Source organism: Aaosphaeria arxii, assembly GCF_010015735.1.
Source record: "Aaosphaeria arxii CBS 175.79 unplaced genomic scaffold BU24scaffold_6, whole genome shotgun sequence".
In the NCBI taxonomy this organism is placed as follows: domain Eukaryota; kingdom Fungi; phylum Ascomycota; class Dothideomycetes; order Pleosporales; genus Aaosphaeria; species Aaosphaeria arxii.
The window spans coordinates 723194-742782 of NW_022983479.1; the positions used below are offsets into that span (position 1 = coordinate 723194).

Sequence of the window (19589 nt, forward strand, 5' to 3'; positions counted from 1 at the left end):
CTCGAATGGACGGACCGCGGATAACCCCTCCTAGCACGATACGATGGTCACCCCGTCGCGCTCGAATAAACAAATACGCAGAGTACTACATGTGGCGGGAACGTCTGTGCGAACTTTATCGTGATATGGATGCTGTCGGCAAAGCGATGACAGTACAACAGCGTGTACGGTGGATTGAAGGCCTCTTTTTTAACAAGCAAGAATATTGCGCTCTCCGCGAATGGGAAGACGATAGGCTAGAATCGGATCCCTCGAAAAGACATGACTATAAACCAGAGCATCTGCAGAGCGGAGCGAGAATGTATGCATATGCTGACAATGTAAGGCGATCACGTCAACTGCTCGATGAATTGTACGAACTCCATCCGTCCTGGGATCCTTCTATTATATTACCAGTTTTTCGTGCGCACGCGCGCTCGAAAGGCCGTGATCACCGCTCCATGGCCTGGGGTTTGTACGAAAAAAGGCTAAACTTCCCGATCAAACTATCAAGAAAGGAGATGGACGGATATTTCATTGGATTCATCGAGGCCCAAGATCTTCGGCATGCTATCATAGTGTTCAATAGCATGCTTAAGGATGGACACTTGACTGGAAAGCTTTCGGAGAGAATGATCAACCGAGTGCTTCGAAAGCTTAATTTACTGTACCGACTAGGTACAAATATCGAGTCAATGACCAGCATTGCTCTTTCCGTAATTTCCAATCTGCCACGACCTTACCATCCCCATCTGTTCGGGGATTGGTTGAAAGCAGCTGTCAGAGCAAGAGCACCCGAAGCTGCTGCGCAGATCCTCGAAATCATGTTTCAACGGGGTACCACGCCAAGAACAATACATTTCAACCTATTCCTTCGCACTCTCTTGCGATCGGAAAAGAGGCAACATGACCTGAAAGCGGAAAATATTGGTTGGGAAATGGTTGATCAATGCGACAAGACCAGTCCGCCCGAAGCCCCCCATATCAACACTGCTGATGCGATAGTTTCTTATGGCAAAGCAGATCAAGAAGGCCGCAATAACAAATCCCTGGAAAGGATCACACCAAGAGCCAACGTAGTCACCTTTGGGCTGCTTATGCTTCGCCATTCCAATCTCTCACAGTGGGAGCACGTGGAATACTTAAGCCGACGTCTCAGAGAGTTAGGTATTCCGCCGAATGTGGATGTACTGAATTCAATGATCAGATATTATAGCGCAAGGGGAAACTACAACAAAGTGTGGGAGACGTACAAGACTATGACTCACGTGCCCAACAACAATGGCGGTGTCTTCCCCAATGGTATGACGTTCAGGCTACTGTGGCGGACGCTTCGAATCGCCCTTGGCGACAAGAATAGGAAAGAGAATATCGAACTGCCGAGCCCTCGGTATCTTCTTGCTGAAACCATCCGTTGGACTGACATGGTTCGCAGTCGATGGGATGCACAGCGATTCCGTGAAGGACTTGCAGCAGAAAATCTAGAGGCAATCAGCACTCTCGTCATGCACTGTTTCAGTTACACAGATGATCTCGCTGGCTCTATTGTTGCTCTGTATGCTTTGCGTAGACGTTTCGACATTATGCCTACCAAAGAGTTGGCCACTGTGCTGCAAACCCACGCCGCTTGGACGGATTTGCATTTGGAGACGAAATCTGTTCGGGCACAATTTTCACTCAGCAAAACTTTTCCAAACAAGATGCAGCAACTGGGACGCATCTTCGCAATTCTGAAGGACGCCCGCTCAAAGCGGTTGAACATCACCGATGGCATCGCTGTAACTTTGAGCAAGGATGAGCAAGCAGAGTTGAATCTAAACCTGCTGTCCGAATTTGTGCGAGTCATTTCCAAAAGACAGCATTCCCCTGAAACTATTGAAGCCATGATCGATCAGGCTAAGAAGGATGTTGGTTTGCCGACGTTAAAGATTGGTGACATGGATGCTTTTGAAGTCCTCTGAGCATTCACGTTTCGATCTTTCGCCTTCATTTCCGTTATCCCTCAGAGCATCAACGTACTTTCCATGCGCGGCACTGAGAGGGTGTATCAAGGCATACGGTTTGAAAACGAGGCATGCTAGATTGTAATTATTTATAGATATCAGGCGTTTTTCTGCATCTGAGATACCCCATCCAAACTCCTGTATTTATTGTAGATAGTAGATATTCCACACTCCATAAACTCCAATCATGTTTGTAATCAAAGGAGTCGATGACACCCATTTCATCATTTCACACTGAAGTATTACAGCCCCAAGGGATTGTTTGCAGTTCCCTTCCTCGGATTTACACCACCCCTTGAACCCATGGTCGCTTTAGCACCTCCAGCTGTACTCGACAGGCCCAGCGGATTCTTGTTGGTGCTTGCTCGAGGTCCGGATGCGCCTGTTGCATCCTTGATTGAATTTCCGTATTCGCGCACTGTGTCTCCCCAGTTTCGTGTGCTGTTAGTCACACTGCTACATATTAGCATGTGTCAATCAATCGTGTATATTGCATGTATTGCATACCTCGCACCGGCTCCCTTTCCTGCTCCAGCAACCCCGTTGCCTGCTGCTGTGACGATGGCTCCCGCAAAGTTGCCAACACCGGCCGCCGCCGCATTGGTGGATCGTGTAAGCCAGCTTTGTTGCTGTTTTGGCGGCATTGTGAATATGTATTGGGTGGAAGTACGGGTAAAAGGTGGGCGTTGAACACTGTAGTATTCATATGATTAACGAAGCCTGCGGGTCTTATCCAAGAATCTAGACATCTGAAGGCTGATGACATCAAGTGGCTAATGGTCCCGCACTTGCCCCAGTCTAAACAAGACCCGCATTAGCCTGATCGCGGAAAGCTTGGCCCCGACCCTAGACTCGGAACATATTACAACGTCGCGAAGCTACGTGTAGCACTTACTACAACTCTTCGACTTTCTCTGTATATTTTCGTCGTAATACCGCCTATACTCTCACTCGGTCCGGCGCCTTGTGAGACTGCACCCTCTAATGTTTACTTGTTGAAAGATTCCTCAAAGGGCGAAGGTCTACAGGCCCAGAGGCCCAGGAGGAATTGGTGAAGGTGTACTGCACTCACCGCCCGCCCACCTACCCAGGAACAGGAGCAGTGGGACATTCAAACAGACGTTTGCAAGCGGACAGGTGAGTTACAATCATGTTTGCCTTGAGAAAGTCTCGAATTTCACCACCTTCCCCCAATCGCAACCTCGACTTTGGCAACGCCTCAGTCAACCATGGGACCGGGAGAGACATTTTCTCTCTTTTTGAAGGCGATGGGACTGGGCTCTACAGGACGACTCAGCGAAAAGCAAAGACAATGCGGGGCTGTAATCGATCGAAAGCTGATTCGCATAGAACATCACACCGCTATCAAAACCACAATCCCAAGTCCGAATACAACTGAATATCCTCGAATTGAACCATTCCTCCTAGCGAATTCGCCGAAACACACACATCTACCTCTTCCCGTATCTACATTAGATCATCCGACAGATCTTACATCGGAACGCCGATCACGACAAGGGTATATACAGTTTTCGAAGGCCAGTACAGACACAACTGATTTAAGAAGTCCCCTGCCACAATCTGAAGATCCGCGTGTCGCTGCATCAAATTCAACACACCAACCTGCCTATCCTAGTTTCCATTCACCCGCGCACTTATATCCAGGCCCGGCGCCACTTTGTGCTCTATCTTTACTTCCAGAGGGAGTTAAAAGATCTACACCCAGAAACCGAAGGCTCCGTCTACACCAAGCAGAAACAATGGAGGCATCACATTTGCAGCCGCCCAATGCGGGCACCAAACTTCGTGCAGTGCAGCAGGCCAAAGAAATGCAAGCGATTGTGCTAGATAGAGCAAGGCGCAATGGGGATGAACCACCTCCTTACGATTTCCACGAACTCATTGGGAAAGGCGCATACGGCCGAGTGTTCAAAGGGTTGAATCGTGCGACGAAAGGCTTGGTTGCCATCAAGATCATCGATATCGATAGAGTGGATTACGAAGAAATGACCACCAAGAATCTCCAGGATACCCTGCAAGAAATCAAAATCCTCCAGCAGGTCAAAGACAGTAGGGCGCGAGACTATGTAAATATTATAGAAGAGGCCCGCACAGTTCATAACGAGTTATGGATTATAAGCGAATACGCCAGTGGTGGCAGTGTCAACACACTGATGAAGCCATATGTATTTCTTTCAAGCACGGGGCTTGAAGAGAAATACATAATCCCGATTGCACGCGAACTTGCGCAAGGTCTCAAATATATCCACGAAGCTGGTGTCATACATCGAGATCTCAAATGTAAGCATCTCCGTATTACTGGAAGCGTCCCCAAAACTGAGGTTCCCCTTGCCTCTCTTACCTCATCCCCATCTACCTATGATATCTGATAACCTTAGGCAACAATATCTTGGTCAATGAACAAGGTCGAGTGCAATTGTGTGACTTTGGTGTTTCCGGAGCTCTTGAGCCTGAAATCACTAAACGGTCAACCATCGTTGGCACACCGTTCTGGATGGCACCTGAACTACACCAAGAGTGGGTGAAGGAGGCAGATCCGCGGAGTAGAGCGAGGCCACAGCAGATCTTGTATGGATCGGAAGTAGACATATGGGCGTACGGATGCACGCTTTTCGAAATGGCCACCGGGTTTCCCCCATTCCACACAACGAAGCCCTTTGAACTTCTGGATGCCGGAGTACCAAAACTCGAAGGACCGGGTTTCTCTGACGGGCTGAAAGATTTGATCTCATATGTGCTCCAACCCAATGCCCAGGATCGGCCAACCGCGAGCCAAATACTGGAGCAGCCATACCTATTTGACACCGAGAAGCAGTACCCTACGTATACATTGGTCCAGTTGGTAGAGAACTATTACAGGTGGGAGCAAGGTGGTGGCTCACGTGCCTCCCTTTTCAATCCATTTGGCGCGCAGGCTCCTGATCCATTGGCTCCGGAGACGGACGATGAAGAAGACTGGAACTTCAGTACTAGCGAAGAATTCGAGAAGCAGCATGCTAGTGGCTCCCTGCCTGATCCATTCCTCTCCGGATCTCAAGATCCACCCTTCACAAGTTTCGCCCAACCTCCTGTGGATGATTCCCGGTTTGCGCAGCTTCAAGCACAATATCGCAGAGAGGCTGCAGACCGAGGAGGAAAGCGCCTCAATCGCCTATTTGACCAAAATACCACCCCGTATCGGTACAGTGCCGTGGAACCGGAGCTAAGCATAGGTCGCCCACCATCCGATCTAGTCCTTCGAGACTTTGACACGGGTGCACCCAATCGGGAAACTGTCATTGACTTGGATATTGCGCTTCCTACAGTTGAAGATGCACCTGGAATTGACCTCGGCGAAGTACCCACCGTGAGGGCCAACCGTAACAGGTTGACGCAGGACAGTTTCAGATACGAAGAGGAAGAGCAAGATACGTTCGACATGGATCAAACTATGCGTCGCAGCACTCGAGACTCAAACCGATTCGCGGAGCAACTCAATCGTCGGACAATGGATTGGAAGATGCCAGGCTTTACTGAGCAACCCAACCGACGCACCATGGAGTGGACCTTCAACGCGTCGATGGCCGAAGCCAACCAAGAGCCAATGCCTAAGCCGTTCAGATTGTCGCGACGTCGGGATACATCAGAATCACTTTCGACCACAGCTCCACCAGCCGAGAACCGATATACACAGGATTTCGTCTTCCCGCCTCGAGACTCTAGTAATAATAGCGTGCAGTCTAGCCAAGGTCTTCTTCCATCATCGCCGACTCTTGAACCAGGTTTCGACGACTACCCACGAGTTAATTCGGCACCTGGATCTCCCTTGCGGACGTCAATGATAGACCTCGATATGGCCATGGTCGATGATGATTATCGCCCATCCACGTCTGGCTCCGCAAGTACTTCTACATTCACAACAGGAACCGAAACTCTGAACGGAAATCCCTTTGACCTTGAAGACCAAGTGCATCTCTCAACAACGAACAACCGGGCTTCATATCACATGAAGTCACAATCGGAGCCCAACCAAGCCATCCCAGGTCTCTTGACTCCACAATCATATGACGAACTCGGCCATCCCATTAACCAAGATCCCCATCACCCGAGCATGCACGCCAGAGGCGTCTCGTCAGTATCCCAAATGCAAGCCAAGCAGCCGTCAAACGTCGGGCACGGAAGGCAGCGAAGCTACCAGCCAGCCTGGGACGCCTGGAATCACCAGGTAGCATACGGCATGGAGGAGTCACCACCAGCCTCCATCGCAACCTCGACATCCACAGAGGAAGACTACGACGAGATGTGGGACGCGTACGAGCGCCGGGTCCTCCAAAGCCACGCCCGCAAGACCTCCGGGTTCCAGTCCCGCCGCAAGCCCAGCCAGGACGAGGACCTCCGATCCGACACCGACGACAACTACGGCTCAGAATACGAAGACATCCCCGGCCGCCAAAGCCGCGTCTCCGTCGGTCCGAACGGCAGGCCTCTCCTCGCCTTCCCTATCCCCCGAGGCCCTGAACCCGAGGCGCTGCTGGGCTTCGACATGGATCCGAACCTAATGATGAACGCGATGTGGAAGAGCACGGTGGAGATGAGAGACGGGCTCCGCTCGAGCATCGACCTCTTGAAATCGATGCACCTCAAGGAGACGGTGCAGGCCGACTCCGAGAGCGACGAAAGCATCGACACGAGCACGATCAGGCTTGGGAAGTGAAGAGTAACTCGTAAGGATGTTCCCCCATAGTATCTATCCCATTACCCCAATTGCGCCATCTCACTCTATCCTTATTCTTTCCTCAGGGAGAAAGATGGGAGAGAGAGGGTGGCACGCAAAATCATCGAGATGGGCTCCGTACACCGCATGTACACAACCCATCTACCCCCTTCATCATGACCCAAGCAAGGTCCACTATAACGAACGATACTCACAAAACCGCCGATCCACAAGAGATGCATAGTAATGGGTATTCATTCGAATCAGGATGGGCTAATGAGGCTCTTTACATCAAACGCTCGACGCCCTAGATTTTCAATCCCCCTGTGCGAGGGTGTGCCGGCGTTGACATAGACATTTGTGGCGCAGGCGAATAGGAATCGGAATCGTATATTTACTACGATAGGAATTGAGACGGACAGACAGACAGATATATGTACACATAGACATAAGAATCGAAACCTCTTTATTTGCATCTTCTTCCTCATATATCATAACGTTCGCGTGACATCAAACATCACATCTCACATCTCCCTACAATCACGAATTGCGTGATATCAGAATGCGCATGATTGTTTTATGAATTGTTTTATGAACTGTTTTTCATTGATTGCTGCTCGCTCGCTCGCTCGCCAGCATACCACAATCAACTACCAAATACAAGTTACCTATCCATATACGATTTGTATCGTGTCCACCCGCCGCCCGCCGGTCCCATGTACATACCATACATACATGTTATGATTGCAATACACAAAAAACAAAAATGGGAAACAAAAACATATGTATGAGTGTCCGTCATCATGGGGAAATGAAAAGAGAGAAAAATCGAGGACGCCAGCCACTTTTGGGGTACCTTCATGAAGATCGAGAAAATGCCGAGACAAGAAAGGAAATCGAGAAACGCCTTTTGATTTGACAGTGTGGAAATAATCGTCCCGGGAAGTATATGCATGATTTGAATTCGCTGTGGCCGCCATGTACATGTCAAGTTGCGCCTGGAAATAAGGGAAGAGGTGTGGGGTGTCGTGAACAGAGAAAGGAGAGGTGGAGGTAAGGTAGAGTAAGGAATTGTGCTAAGTGGGAGGAGGAGGTTGAGGTTAGGTGAGAGAGGCATTAGATGCTCGGATCGGAAGCAGTGCTCTCAGCGACCTCCGGCTGCTCTTCTTGTTCTTCTTCGTCGTCGTCGGCAGTGTCGTCAGAGCTGGACTCGCTGTCGCTGGCATTGTCGTCGTCTTCATCATCCTCATTGTCTTCCTCGTCGTCTAGCTCTTGGACGGGCTCCATGCCTGGGACGGGCTTCCACTCAACGTAGTCCTGCTCTATCCACCTTCTACTACGTGGTAGGAGATACGGATCGAAGGGGAAGTATGCATCAAGCAGGAAGCTCTGCTCACCCATCTTCATGGATAATGCAGTTTCTCTGGCGGCTACGCCCTCCATGTAGCTTCCGCCCATATTCCTGGCCAATCTGATACGCTTGTTCGTCTCTAGAAGAGGGAAAACGTAGAGGAAGCGGAGATGATGTGCCATGCGTGCGAACTGCGAGACAATATCGGGAGCGCAGATCTTGAGAGGGTTCAGCTTGGAGAAGATGTTTCGGCGAAGGATGTCCTGAATATCGTTGTGCCAGCGGAAGTCTCCTTCATGGTACATGACTTCTTCGTCCGTGGGTGGATTGCCGTCTTTCGTGACAATGAGGTCACGCCAGCGAAAGCAGAATGTGTAGATGAGGGCCTGAGCGATAGCATAATAGGTACCGAAGCGACTGAGGTCGGGGATCTTGCAGAGCGACTCTTGCTCAGCTCGAAGGCTCTCAAGGCGATGGCAGAGCAGATCGAAGACATCGCGGACGACAGCTCCAGAAACGTGAGCACCGCGAGCAATGTACGAGGCCAAATATGCCGAGGACGCAACCTGAAAGATTCGCGGTTGACCTTTTTCGAAAGCAAGATGCGAGCAGCAACCGGCATACCGCTCCATGAAATCATTGGACAACTGGCTGAAGTGGAAGAGAAGGAATTGAGCGTGTCGGGATCGGTGTGTAGGGAGGATGATGCTTGCAAACTGGGACAGGAGACTCTCGAATGTCTCGTCCATATCGAACAAATCGCCCTTAGCAAAGACGCTGTCATAGTGCGAGAACAGAAGATCCATAACGGCATCCAACTTGAGAATAGACTCCTTCACCTCCTTGGCGCGACGTTCCTCGGGATCCAAGGTTTCAGTGCTAGAGTCCGAATCCTCATCGCTGTCTTCGTCATCGTCGTCAGCCGCGTCGTCCTCAAGCAGATCCTCAATGTCGTCCTCGAACTCTTCCAGATCAACTTGAATCTGAGCATCGATCTTAACGAGCTTATCCATGATCAACGACGTGATTGAGCCCTTGAGTTCGGGGCAGTACCCCGCAACTTTGAGGATATTGCCAATGTACTGTGTATGTGCTTTCGTCGTGTCGCTCGAGGAAGGGAAAACGGAGGTGAGGATAGGTCCGAGCATTGTGCTCATCATCGGGTTCTGTCGAAGGAGATATCTCAGGCAGTCGTGGATGCGGGATTCGAGCCATGGCCGCGGCACAGCTGGGTCGTCTTGTTGTCGGATCGCCGGGGATGGAGAGGTAGCAAGCATGCTCACGAGCATTGTAAGCACCGAGGATGTGTATCCAGGGTGAACAGATAGCAATGAGCTGAGCAAGTGTCGGTACGATCTGACATATTGTTCGTTGCGAGCTACCCAGTAGGAGTCGACTATGGCGTGGACCATGCCGGAGCATTCGTGGTTAAGGAGGGGAACGTGATTGCTCAAGGCGACGATGTATTTGTAGAGGAGGGAGGTAAGAGGTGCGCCGGCTGACGTAGGTTTTGCGAGTAGGAGACTGCGTATCTCATCGTAGGGTCCATTGTCGGGATGCAACTTGTCGGCGTGCTTCTCAAGAGCACGTCGTACCTCTTCCACGACGAGTTCAAGGCTTTTCTCATTTGCATCGGGCAGTATATGGACATCGACAGAGGGGTCGAACGTAACTCTACGGCGTTTGTATTGCGAGGACGGGAGAGGGCTGTCGACGTCGGCGGAATCGATTTGTTTGCGCTTTAGGCTGCCCCCAACGGCAGGGGCGATGACGCCAGTTGCTCTCTCCATAGAAGCAAGCGAGACCATGATCGAAAGTTGTGGGAAATATTTATAGTCACATTTGAACCGTATCTACGAGGTGTATCGGTTATACAGCAAAAATTGAGTGCCGGATGAAAATACGGTGGGTCCAGTGAAGATGTAGTAACGGTGGGGGTTCACTTTTGCCTGGCGAACTTTTGCGCACGGACTGTTGTTCACGTGATCAGCCCTAACGCTTTTGGGCAACCATCCACGAGGGACTATTGTTGTATATGAGAATATCGGAAAATTGGTAGATTCTGTGATATATAGACTTTTTATTGGTTTCACATTCTTTTGAATTCTAGAAAAAGATCCATTCCGAGATCATGTCTCGCCCTATCAATCTGCTCATCTACAATTCTCCGCTCTTTCCTGCCCATTGGTCCTTATGGCTGCCTTCAGCAGCTGATCCCAACATTGGAAAACGCATCCACGTCACCGGAGACTCAGCTTTTGGATTCGAAACCGTCTTCGAGCGCAACTACAATCTTGCCGCTACTAGGCGTCGTTATCAAATTGTCCCACTCGCCCAGGTCCTCGAACACCATGTGGCTAATGACGAGGGAGACAGTGGTCCATCGTCGGACAACACTGCGCGAGATTATGTTGAGCAAGTTGCGCTTAGCGTTCCTGCACCAGGTCCGAGTCTTGTATCGGCTAGCTCTTCTGTTAGTAATACTCCTTCCTCGACACTACCTGGTTTTGTTGATCTTGGTTGCTGTAGGGGCCTAGGCAGCGAGTAGCAATTCAAAACTGCCAAACATGGCTGCGGGAATTGGTCGTTAAACTCGTGGAGAAAGGCGTGATGGATCAATCGGCTGTGGAGGCAATTGATAAAGCACCTAAGAACTAAGGGTCGTTAGACAACTCTTCTCTTTCACGTGTCCTTGGTGATTGATATCAACGCGCATTGCTCAATTTTGTAGTGCAAAGTCGCTCGTCAGGCCCCACGAGCTAGAACAAAATAGTCCCAATAGTTATAACAATCGTGACTGTCTAGGAAGAGGGGAAGGTATTTCGTCTCCCATTCTCCACCACTCAACGCCGTCCACCGAGCCTTACAATACTCCCAGGACGAAGGGTACCATCCAGCTTGATGCCAGTCAACGATAGCAACAACACGAGGACTGGGTCCAGAGGATACGATTATATTTCTAGGATGTAGGTCTGCGTGTGTGAACACGATCGGAACGTCGTCTGGGAGAAAAGAGCGGTACGGATGTGTTGGTATATCCTCGACAGGCACGTGTCGATATGGGCCGAATGTTGATGTAAACCAGTCATGGAATTCGGAGACACTAGAGAATGGACCAGCAGCCGGAGAGGAAGTGTCTGTGAAAACTATGTCTAATAGCGGTTGCTTGCCAACATGTCCTAACCAAGGAATCAGTACGACATAGTTCTTAGGCGACAGTTGCCGCATGATAATAGCAGCACTTCGTATGTGGGAATAACGTACCGATAAATTGAGGCGTAATATTATTCTCAAGGCTCCGCCACGAATCTATCATATGTCGCAAGTGGTGACATATGGCCAGTCTATCATCTTCAACGAGTGTCTCCCAGCTATTCTCCAAGGTAACACCATCCACCAATTCCATATAAATGAACACTTGATCGCCATCTTTACGCCACCCAAATACCTCGGGAACAGGAACTGTTTCCGGAAGTTTTCTTCGTATAAACAAGAGGCATTGTGCTTCAGCAATCGTGATCTCCGTTCCATACTTGACCAGCAAAGCCAAACCAGAAAATCGTACTGGCGGTGGTCGAGTCATGAGAGGCGCACTGGGTTCCGTTGATCGGCTTGCGACTTCTCTAACTTCAGCTGGAGATGGTAGAGATTTTGGGGCATTGGGTTTCTGGAAGAACGATGACTCTTGGATGATGAACTCCTCGTTGTATGGGAAAGGCGAGTTAGTTTCCGGGCGGGGAGAGGATTCTTTCGATGTTTGGTTGGGTTGTTTCTGGGGCTCCATGACTGCATGTGTTATAGATTTAGCGTCTCTAGTACGAGTTCGCTCTCCAGCGCTGGGAATATAGTCCTGTAGGGGGAGGGTAGAACCATCTTGTTTTGAGAACGAGTAGAATAGAGTTGACGTTTTCCACAGCCAATCAGAAGGCAATATGTAGCCAGTGCACGGATCCGTGCGCTAGCATTTTCTATAATCGGCCTCTATTGAGGGAGCAGGTATGCCATTGCTCAATAGTAGGTATATATCTTGCAATCTGGATTACTCAAAGCAGAAGTTCTATCAATCAAGCTTCTAAATTATGTCACTTTTTTGGCCGTATATCGTCATGAATTTTTGGTATGATGATAGTATACAAGAACTACATTTCGCCGCATTGGGCAATGGACACCTCTTGTATCGGTGCGTCCTGCGAGTTCGTCCGTGTGTTTTCGATCTTCTTGACGACGTCCAAGCCCTCGATGACTCTGCCAAAGACGACGTGTTTACCGTCGAGATGAGGCGTTCGCACGGTGGTAATGAAGAACTGGCAGCCATTGGTGTTTGGGCCAGAATTCTGGATCAAGTTAGCAAGATGAATTGAAAGATTTGGTCTTTGGTGAGAAGTGACGGGAACTTACCGCCATAGAGAGAAGACCAGGCTGGTCGTGCTTCAAGTTGAAGTTCTCGTCGGCGAACTTTTCTGTCCCGTAGATGGTGCGAGAACCTGTCCCATTGCCGTTTATGAAGTCTCCTCCCTGGAGCATGAAATCTTTGATCTGAAATCGTCAGTACATCTGCATGGTCAGATGGGATGATGTACTTACCACACGATGGAACTTGCAGTTCTTGTAGCCCTGAGGCTTTCCCCGACCATCTTTGGTCTCGCCTGTGCAGAACTGACGGAAGTTTTCGGCGGTCTTGGGGACGACGTCTTTGAACAGTTCCATCTGAATCCTACCAAGCTTCTCGCCTGTCACCGATGTCAGCCAGGTCTAGAAGAAAAAAAGAAGGGTTTGTCATCATTGATCCGGTCAATGCAGTGCTAGAACAAGGGTCTGATAGATCCAAGACTAGAAGAACACGACGCGTGTCCATACAAGAGGGGAAGAGGCAATGCAAACGTAACAGGGTCCATGGAAGAGGCGAATTGAAGCAGACATACCTCCTAGAGTGATGTCGAAGAAGACAATTGGGTTGCGCTCCGTGGGTTCGGCCATGGCTGAGGCAGTGCAATACTACGAGTATCTGCAGGGCCGTTTACGGGACTATCGTGGCTAAATGACGTTAGACGTTGTTTTCAGAGATGGAGATAACACAAAGTAGTAAGATGTCATGCAATGGACCAAGCATTTGTGCCAAAAAGAACTCACAAATGATCTGATAGAGCGGGATCTCCCGGCAATTCAAGTATAGAGATGAGCAGGTGATAGGTGGTAGGGGAGGGGGAGGGGAGGGTAGGGTAGAAGCGAGTAGAGAGTTGAGTGGACGGGTATAACGATCCGGGGTTTGACACGTCTAGATTTGGGTGCAAACAGTCCTGAGTATGGGTATGCGTGAGTATGGAAAAGGACAAGCCGATACGGGTATGCGCTGTTCAAGCAGGGCAACTCTAGGGTGAAGCTTGAGGCTTGCAATGGTGTGTGTAGGTAACGTGGATTGGTGAGTCTGTGATTGACTGTCTGTACCTATGTCGGTATGTGTGTCTCTCTGTCTGTAACTGGGTAGTGGTCATAGTCTACTGTGTGGATGTGTGAAGTCTGTGCAGGCTTGCGATGGCGCCAAACGACACCCTTGGCGCTAAGGAACCTAGCGGGAAGAGGGGACGGATGACGGTTGAGAGATTAACGACCTGGGATGAGGGATGAGGGATGAGGGATGAGGGATGAGGGACGATGAGGAGGGGTTAGATCGCAGTCCAGGCAGTGCACCATCTACTCCGTGACTAACTTGAAAATAATACAGAATTGACATTGTGCAACAAACATCATACCTACGGTGATGCTGCATGTATGTACGAGGACCGTTTGTTAGCTGTTGTGGCCGTCTGGCGATACTGGACTTGGAAACGCCTGCAGCCAAACCCCAAAACAATGGTCTCGTGCTCTGGTTATGGAGTACGGGACGGAGTAGGACAGTACAACAAAGACGAGAACAAAGACGAGGACCACGACTGCAAGAAGATTTGCCTTGCAAGATGCATGGCTTACTTGTCCGTGTGTGCACTGTGTAGGTAGATCTGTCAAGGAACTTAAAGTGTTTTGGTGCGTGCGTGTCTGACATTCATTGCATTGCCTCCTGTAGCTCAATAACGATCAATCAAGCAACACTATCAATGCGCTCTTTGCGTCTGTGTACGGAGTATAACCACGCAGACGGGACCGCGCACAACAGCACAGTAGGTAGGTATTGTATCAGCACCGTGCGACTGTAAGTCTGCAAGTCTGTAACAGCTGTGTTCAGATGCGGAGTATTGTTATTATTATAACTGGTCATGAGTGATATTGTCCGGGGGTGGGTGAATGCGAGACGCTTGGTGAACTTGGGGATCCGGGGGTCGGTTTGAGGATGCAAGTAGCTCGTACATAGATTCACAGCGTCTCCGCCTCCTCTCTTTCGCAAGCGATGATGCATCTCCATGGCCCCAACCCCCGTCCCCCATCCCCCATCCCCCATCCTCCCCATTATTTCTAATCCTCATCCTATTCCTAATCCTATTGTAACTATTCGCACTGCGGCATAGTCCAATCCATCGTATCCGCCTCGGTCGGCCATTAATCCCGTACTGTAGTGGACTGTCGTGGACTATGGGATGATATTTGGCTCTACCTGATAACCATCCAACTCAACCCCATATGCGAGATTTTTCCTGCAAGCGCCACAAAGAGGTTGGACACGACTCGCGACTCAATGAGTGGTATCTTTCTAAACTTCCTCGCTATCGTCAATTCGAACCTCTTGACCGGTGCTATTGTTGAGGCTTTTAACGGAGGTACGGTCCTTCTTCGAATAATACCCACGAATAAGGTTGGGAGTACTCCGTACCGCAAGGTGCATGATTTGCCATTACCACTGCAAAGACTCGTACAGTCTACAGTCTACAGTCTACTACTGCTGTGTGTGTGTACAGTGTATGTGTGCGTGTAGCCGTTGTCGTTGGTACAATAGAATCTAAATCGCGCAATTGTTTCCGAGTGGCCTCATCCACGGCCTTCTCTCCATTCCCCACCCTCCCCAGGTCTGTCAGTACATATTGTATGTAATCGTCGTCGTAGTCGTCAGTCTTCTCCACAAGTGAAAAGTCGACACAGCCTCGTGCCGACCAGTGTGATTGCCCGGATATTCAACCGGCCGGCGTTAATTGTCATCGAAACCCCCCTAGACAATCATCCGTGGCTTTGCAAAAAGCTGGTCCGTCTTTCTTGGCTATTACGGCTACACTCAACTTGGTCTCTTGTCAGGAATCAGGATTAGCGAGGGTGAGGCGAGGATCAAACCAACCAAGCAAAAGATACCGTCGCTCAACACTCGTAACCACTTGGAGAGGAGGCCAAAGCAGGTCAAGACTAAAGTCAAGACTCAAAGACAGGACAGAACAGGACAAGGCAGGGCAATTCAGGTCTCGTCTTTCTGCAGGTTCTGGTTCTGGTTCTGGTTCTGGTTCTGGTTCTGGTCTCGCCTTTTTGTCTCTTGTCTCTTGAGTCTGTTCTCTCTCTATTCTTCTCTCAGCTTCCCTTTGCTGTTAGTTGTTAATACTAGTCGTACTGTTCCTGCTGGTGCTGCGGCTGCTTTCTGATCCGCCCACACCCACACCCTCACCCACTCACCCAAACCCCAACCCCAGTAGCAGTACGTAGCCCGAACCCACTTCAACCCACGGCAGGACATCACCTCCTCTTCCTTCTCACTCTCCCACCTCTACCATCCTCCACCATCCTCCACCATCACACATCTCGTGTGAGCCCACCCTGCAGAAGATCTCTCTGTCGCTCGTCGCTCTCGACATTTCAGCGATCGAGCCAGCGCTCTGCAATCATCCGACGGCCAGCAGCGTTGTCGTCTTCTTAACACGCACTTCTTCCGCTAGGGGAATCCTGACTCGCCGTTTGACAAACGATCGCTGCAAGGCTTTGCCACGCCCATCGTCGTTTACCCATCGCTCCGTATACAACATCGTCCATCAGAGACTTTCTCTCTTCTCCTTCACACTTCCACGTCGTCCGACTCAACACCTCCCCCACCATTCGCCGTCGTTCCACATCTACGGTCAGGGTGTATACACCAACCTCAACGTTCCAGCCTTTGGAACCCCGGCGATACCGGTCTCGCCCGACGACAAAGAACCATCCGCATTCGGTTCATCCTACTATTCCAACGGCCTTCCCCGTTGTCTCGTCGAACTTTTTGCACGCCCATAGCAACGGCGTGCGACAACATTTACTGATCGTGCAGCTCCATCGACTGTCGTTCTTGTCGTAATCGCATGGATCGTCTCGAGACATAATGTCTGCCACATCTTCAGCTGCTCCTCCTCCGGCAACCTCTGCTGCCCCCTCAGGCGGCGGTGGTGGTGGAGGTCCAACTAGCTCGCCGCTGCTATTCTTCGTCGCGCTTGGTTTTGGTGTTGTCTTCACCAACCTCTGGTATGCTTAGACTGTCTCAGAACCATGTATCCGATCTCGTGGGCTAATAATAATGTCGTGTAGGATTATCGTTGGTGTCAAGTATTGCTTCCGATATAATCAGCGTAACAGGGCTGCTCGTGCCGCCGCAGATGGCGAGCCCATCGATCTCGCCGCCATGCCCCGTCCGCATCGGCGAAGGAGGGAAAAGAAGTTGATGACCATGGATGAGGTCAACGAGCGATTCCCACTGTCCAAGTACAAGCAATGGAAGTCCAGTAGGGAAAACCAAGGATTGCCAGCGGCAGGAGGAATCGCTACTGCGCCTCCCAGTCGAGCTGCCAGTATTAAAGAGGTGGAGTCTGTGACAGAGCCTGTACGAGACGCTGGAGCGTCAAGCCCGCGACCAGAAACCGCCGCCTCACTTGCAAAAGAAGTCCAACCTACCACTCATCGAGCCTCGCAAGAGCAATCATCCCCGCCTAAGGAGCTTTCCTCGGAGGAGAAAGAGACAGAGAAGAACAAAAACAAGGTCGAGTTGACGACGGTAGAGACGGAGAATTATCAGCCAGGAAAGGAACCTACACCTTCTCACGATGCGGATGCCGACGACTCAGATGATGATGACCCGATCCGCACTGCTGCCGCACCGGAATTGCTGCATGAACCAGGTGATACTTGCGCCATCTGCCTTGACACTCTTGAGGACGACGACGACGTTCGAGGCCTGACTTGCGGCCATGCTTTCCATGCCAGCTGCGTGGATCCGTGGTTGACCAGCCGCCGTGCTTGCTGCCCTCTCTGCAAGGCCGACTACTATGTGCCGAAGCCGAAGCCTGAAGGTGAGACTACCGAGCAGACCTCCGCGGGACGACGCCCTGCCGGTTTCCGCTCTCCCACGTCTCCTCAATCGGCCTGGACGGGAGGACGCTTCACTCGACCTCGAGTTGTGTTCCTGGGCAACCCTCATCAGCCCGCTAATGGTGACGATCGTCCGGCATCATCGCACGGTTGGGCAGGTGCTTTACGTCGGCCAAGGCGGCAAGATCGCAACGCTGCTACACAGCAAACCTCCGAGCCAACTGCGGAAGTTCAAAACCCTAGTGGGCGATCCAGGTTCGGCTGGTTTAGCCGCAACCGTGACGCAAATGCCACAAACAACGAAGCCCAGGCCCAGACCCAGCCTACTCCAGCTCAGCTGGAATCTGGCACTGCTGGCCGGTAAATCTGTATCATGTTCACGACGCTCAAAACCTCAGGAGGCCCCATTGACTACACTGCACACAATTTCCTCTCCACAACCACGAAATCCCTCACGCCCCCTTACGACTCGTATCCTATCTAGATTCCCACTTTCCTTTTCTGTATTTTCACTTTGTTCAGCGCATCCATAGTCCGCGCTTTCGGTACAAGGTTTCTCAGCGATCTACACCCTTTTGGCGTTTACTTTCGGATACTTCGTGGTCAATGTTTAGTCTGGTATATAACTATCTGGCCCCCTTTCCCGTTCGACGATGACGAGCACGCCCGGAAAAATGGAGACGGTGCTTGGAGTTACGCCCGACAGTGGTGTTTTCCTCTCCCTACCCCGGGGCTGAGGCTTCACTGTAAGGACTGCCCTCGATATCATACCCTCGGCTGCCCTACCGACTCCGATGGAGTCGCGTCGTCGCTCTCCTCTCTGTCCCTGGCGAGGGACATGCGAGACCTTGGATGGAGTATGTCTTTAGGGCGGGGCTCCTACTCTCCCTCCCTCCTGTACATAGGATAGCTTTTCAAACACCATGTGTGCATATATAGTTTCTGCTGCACCCACCCCCCAAATGCATATTATTATAGTTGACGAAAAAATATTCATGTCCCTTCGGTCCATCCTACGTCAATGTCTCTGGCCCCTCCTAGAAACCCTGGTGTGTTGTATAGGAACTCGCGTCACGTGCCCATTCTCTCGTAAAATATAATCGTTTTTCATCTGCATGGTCAGACTGACGATGATTTGGCATCGAGGAGATGTCTCTTACAATTGGATCACGAACTTGTGTTAGAAATCGCACGGCGGAGGAGCAATGTCCGGAAATACAGTCAAGGATAAGGTTTAATAGACTCTCCCGTCACATACATCTAACCAATTTTAAGATAACACTACGTAGACGTAAGATGCGAAGATATTCCATCTGAACATATCACGTCTCCAAGAAGATACATGACTCGAAAATCCGTCCGTCCGTCCACTTCACTCTTCTAATCCTTCCAAGAAAAGCTCGTGAGAGGCAACATCTCCAAGGCGTTTGGACGATGAGACTGATGCCGTTCCTTCGTACGAAGATCTTTTTCTTTTTAGACTGGGATGGGTATGTACGCAGGCATTTCGACGATCGCTTGAATGAAACAAGAGCTTGCAATGGCAGCTGTGAGAGAGAACTACACGTCTTGAGAAGGAGGTTAGTAAGTTTTGCAAAATTACGTGGCTGTGATGCCAATGTTATGCTTCAATCTAATGCCACCCTCCTGCACCGCACTAGGGTAGACGTCTCGTCACCTTCCATCCACCAGCTCGGCATTCTAGCACACTGGTCGTTGATACAACGGTCCTACAAACCTTTTGACCCGCCATCTTCACACTTCATCTGCTCGAGCACGAACGTCACCGCGTTGTTCACTATTATGACAGTCTTTCACGGTACTGTTCAGAACATCCCATCCCTATCGCACGGAAACCCTCCTATGTCCCTGGCCTTCCCACCGCACCCCTTGAATCCCCTAGAGTCCCGGAGTCATGTGTAGACGGTGGTTTGAACGGTCGTGTACATACCTTGCCTTCCCTTCCCTTCATCCTAACAGCAACGTTACTAATTTTCCTTACAGAAGTGATCAAAGAGACGTTGGTTAGGCGTATATGTATGTCTGATTCTTCGCCCTGAGAGGTGAAGTGGGTGAGGTGAAGTGAAGTGAAGGGAGTGAAGTGAAGGGAGGTGAAGGGAGGTGAAGGGAGTGAAGTGAAGGGAGGTGAAGGGAGGTGAGGTGAAGATAAAGTGAAGATAAAGTGAAGATAAAGTGAAGATAGGGTAAAGTAGGTGAGGTGAAGTAGGTGAGGTGAAGTAGGTGAGGTGAAGTAGGTGAGGTGAAGTAGGTGAGGTGAAGTAGGTGAGGTGAAGTAGGTGAG

At 50.4% G+C, this 19589-nt stretch overlaps 9 protein-coding genes across 9 annotated transcripts; 5 read left to right on the plus strand and 4 right to left on the minus strand.

The window, feature by feature from the left end:
• Positions 1–125: 125 nt before the first annotated feature.
• Positions 126–1940, plus strand: BU24DRAFT_350562 (uncharacterized protein; the record flags this gene model as incomplete). The annotated part of the gene is made up of 1 exon (XM_033523652.1): positions 126–1940. One exon carries the CDS (start codon positions 126–128, stop codon positions 1938–1940), a length of 1815 nt encoding a protein of 604 aa, XP_033381690.1.
• A 92-nt stretch (positions 1941–2032) lies between these two features.
• Positions 2033–2661, minus strand: BU24DRAFT_452272 (uncharacterized protein). Its single transcript, XM_033531178.1, has 2 exons — positions 2490–2661; positions 2033–2435 (listed from the first exon to the last, which is right to left on the minus strand). Exons 1-2 carry the CDS (start codon positions 2624–2626, stop codon positions 2225–2227), a joined length of 348 nt encoding a protein of 115 aa, XP_033381691.1. The 5' UTR covers positions 2627–2661; the 3' UTR covers positions 2033–2224.
• A 1150-nt stretch (positions 2662–3811) lies between these two features.
• Positions 3812–7615, plus strand: BU24DRAFT_434433 (kinase-like protein; the record flags this gene model as incomplete). The annotated part of the gene is made up of 4 exons (XM_033530024.1): positions 3812–4283; positions 4382–4520; positions 4551–6633; positions 7538–7615. 4 exons carry the CDS (start codon positions 3812–3814, stop codon positions 7613–7615), a joined length of 2772 nt encoding a protein of 923 aa, XP_033381692.1.
• Positions 7616–7626: 11 nt separating this feature from the next.
• On the minus strand, positions 7627–9967 carry BU24DRAFT_235922 (RNA polymerase I-specific transcription initiation factor RRN3). Its single transcript, XM_033522230.1, has one exon. The coding sequence runs from the start codon at positions 9853–9855 to the stop codon at positions 7813–7815; it is 2043 nt and encodes a 680-aa protein (XP_033381693.1). The 5' UTR covers positions 9856–9967; the 3' UTR covers positions 7627–7812.
• Positions 9968–10093: 126 nt separating this feature from the next.
• BU24DRAFT_442470 (uncharacterized protein) lies at positions 10094–10705 on the plus strand (the record flags this gene model as incomplete). Its single annotated transcript, XM_033530529.1, has 2 exons — positions 10094–10520; positions 10577–10705. Exons 1-2 carry the CDS (start codon positions 10179–10181, stop codon positions 10703–10705), a joined length of 471 nt encoding a protein of 156 aa, XP_033381694.1. The 5' UTR covers positions 10094–10178.
• An 87-nt stretch (positions 10706–10792) lies between these two features.
• On the minus strand, positions 10793–11831 carry BU24DRAFT_349865 (uncharacterized protein; the record flags this gene model as incomplete). The annotated part of the gene is made up of 2 exons (XM_033523623.1): positions 10793–11226; positions 11312–11831. 2 exons carry the CDS (start codon positions 11829–11831, stop codon positions 10793–10795), a joined length of 954 nt encoding a protein of 317 aa, XP_033381695.1.
• Positions 11832–12186: 355 nt separating this feature from the next.
• BU24DRAFT_411111 (peptidyl-prolyl cis-trans isomerase H) lies at positions 12187–13024 on the minus strand (the record flags this gene model as incomplete). The annotated part of the gene is made up of 4 exons (XM_033526030.1): positions 12187–12381; positions 12446–12583; positions 12632–12777; positions 12970–13024. 4 exons carry the CDS (start codon positions 13022–13024, stop codon positions 12187–12189), a joined length of 534 nt encoding a protein of 177 aa, XP_033381696.1.
• Positions 13025–16178: 3154 nt separating this feature from the next.
• On the plus strand, positions 16179–17774 carry BU24DRAFT_235958 (uncharacterized protein). Its single transcript, XM_033522231.1, has 2 exons — positions 16179–16447; positions 16511–17774. Exons 1-2 carry the CDS (start codon positions 16308–16310, stop codon positions 17649–17651), a joined length of 1281 nt encoding a protein of 426 aa, XP_033381697.1. The 5' UTR covers positions 16179–16307; the 3' UTR covers positions 17652–17774.
• A 760-nt stretch (positions 17775–18534) lies between these two features.
• On the plus strand, positions 18535–19243 carry BU24DRAFT_235982 (uncharacterized protein). Its single transcript, XM_033522232.1, has one exon. It carries the CDS (start codon positions 18722–18724, stop codon positions 19208–19210), a length of 489 nt encoding a protein of 162 aa, XP_033381698.1. The 5' UTR covers positions 18535–18721; the 3' UTR covers positions 19211–19243.
• The last annotated feature ends 346 nt before the right edge of the window (positions 19244–19589 follow it).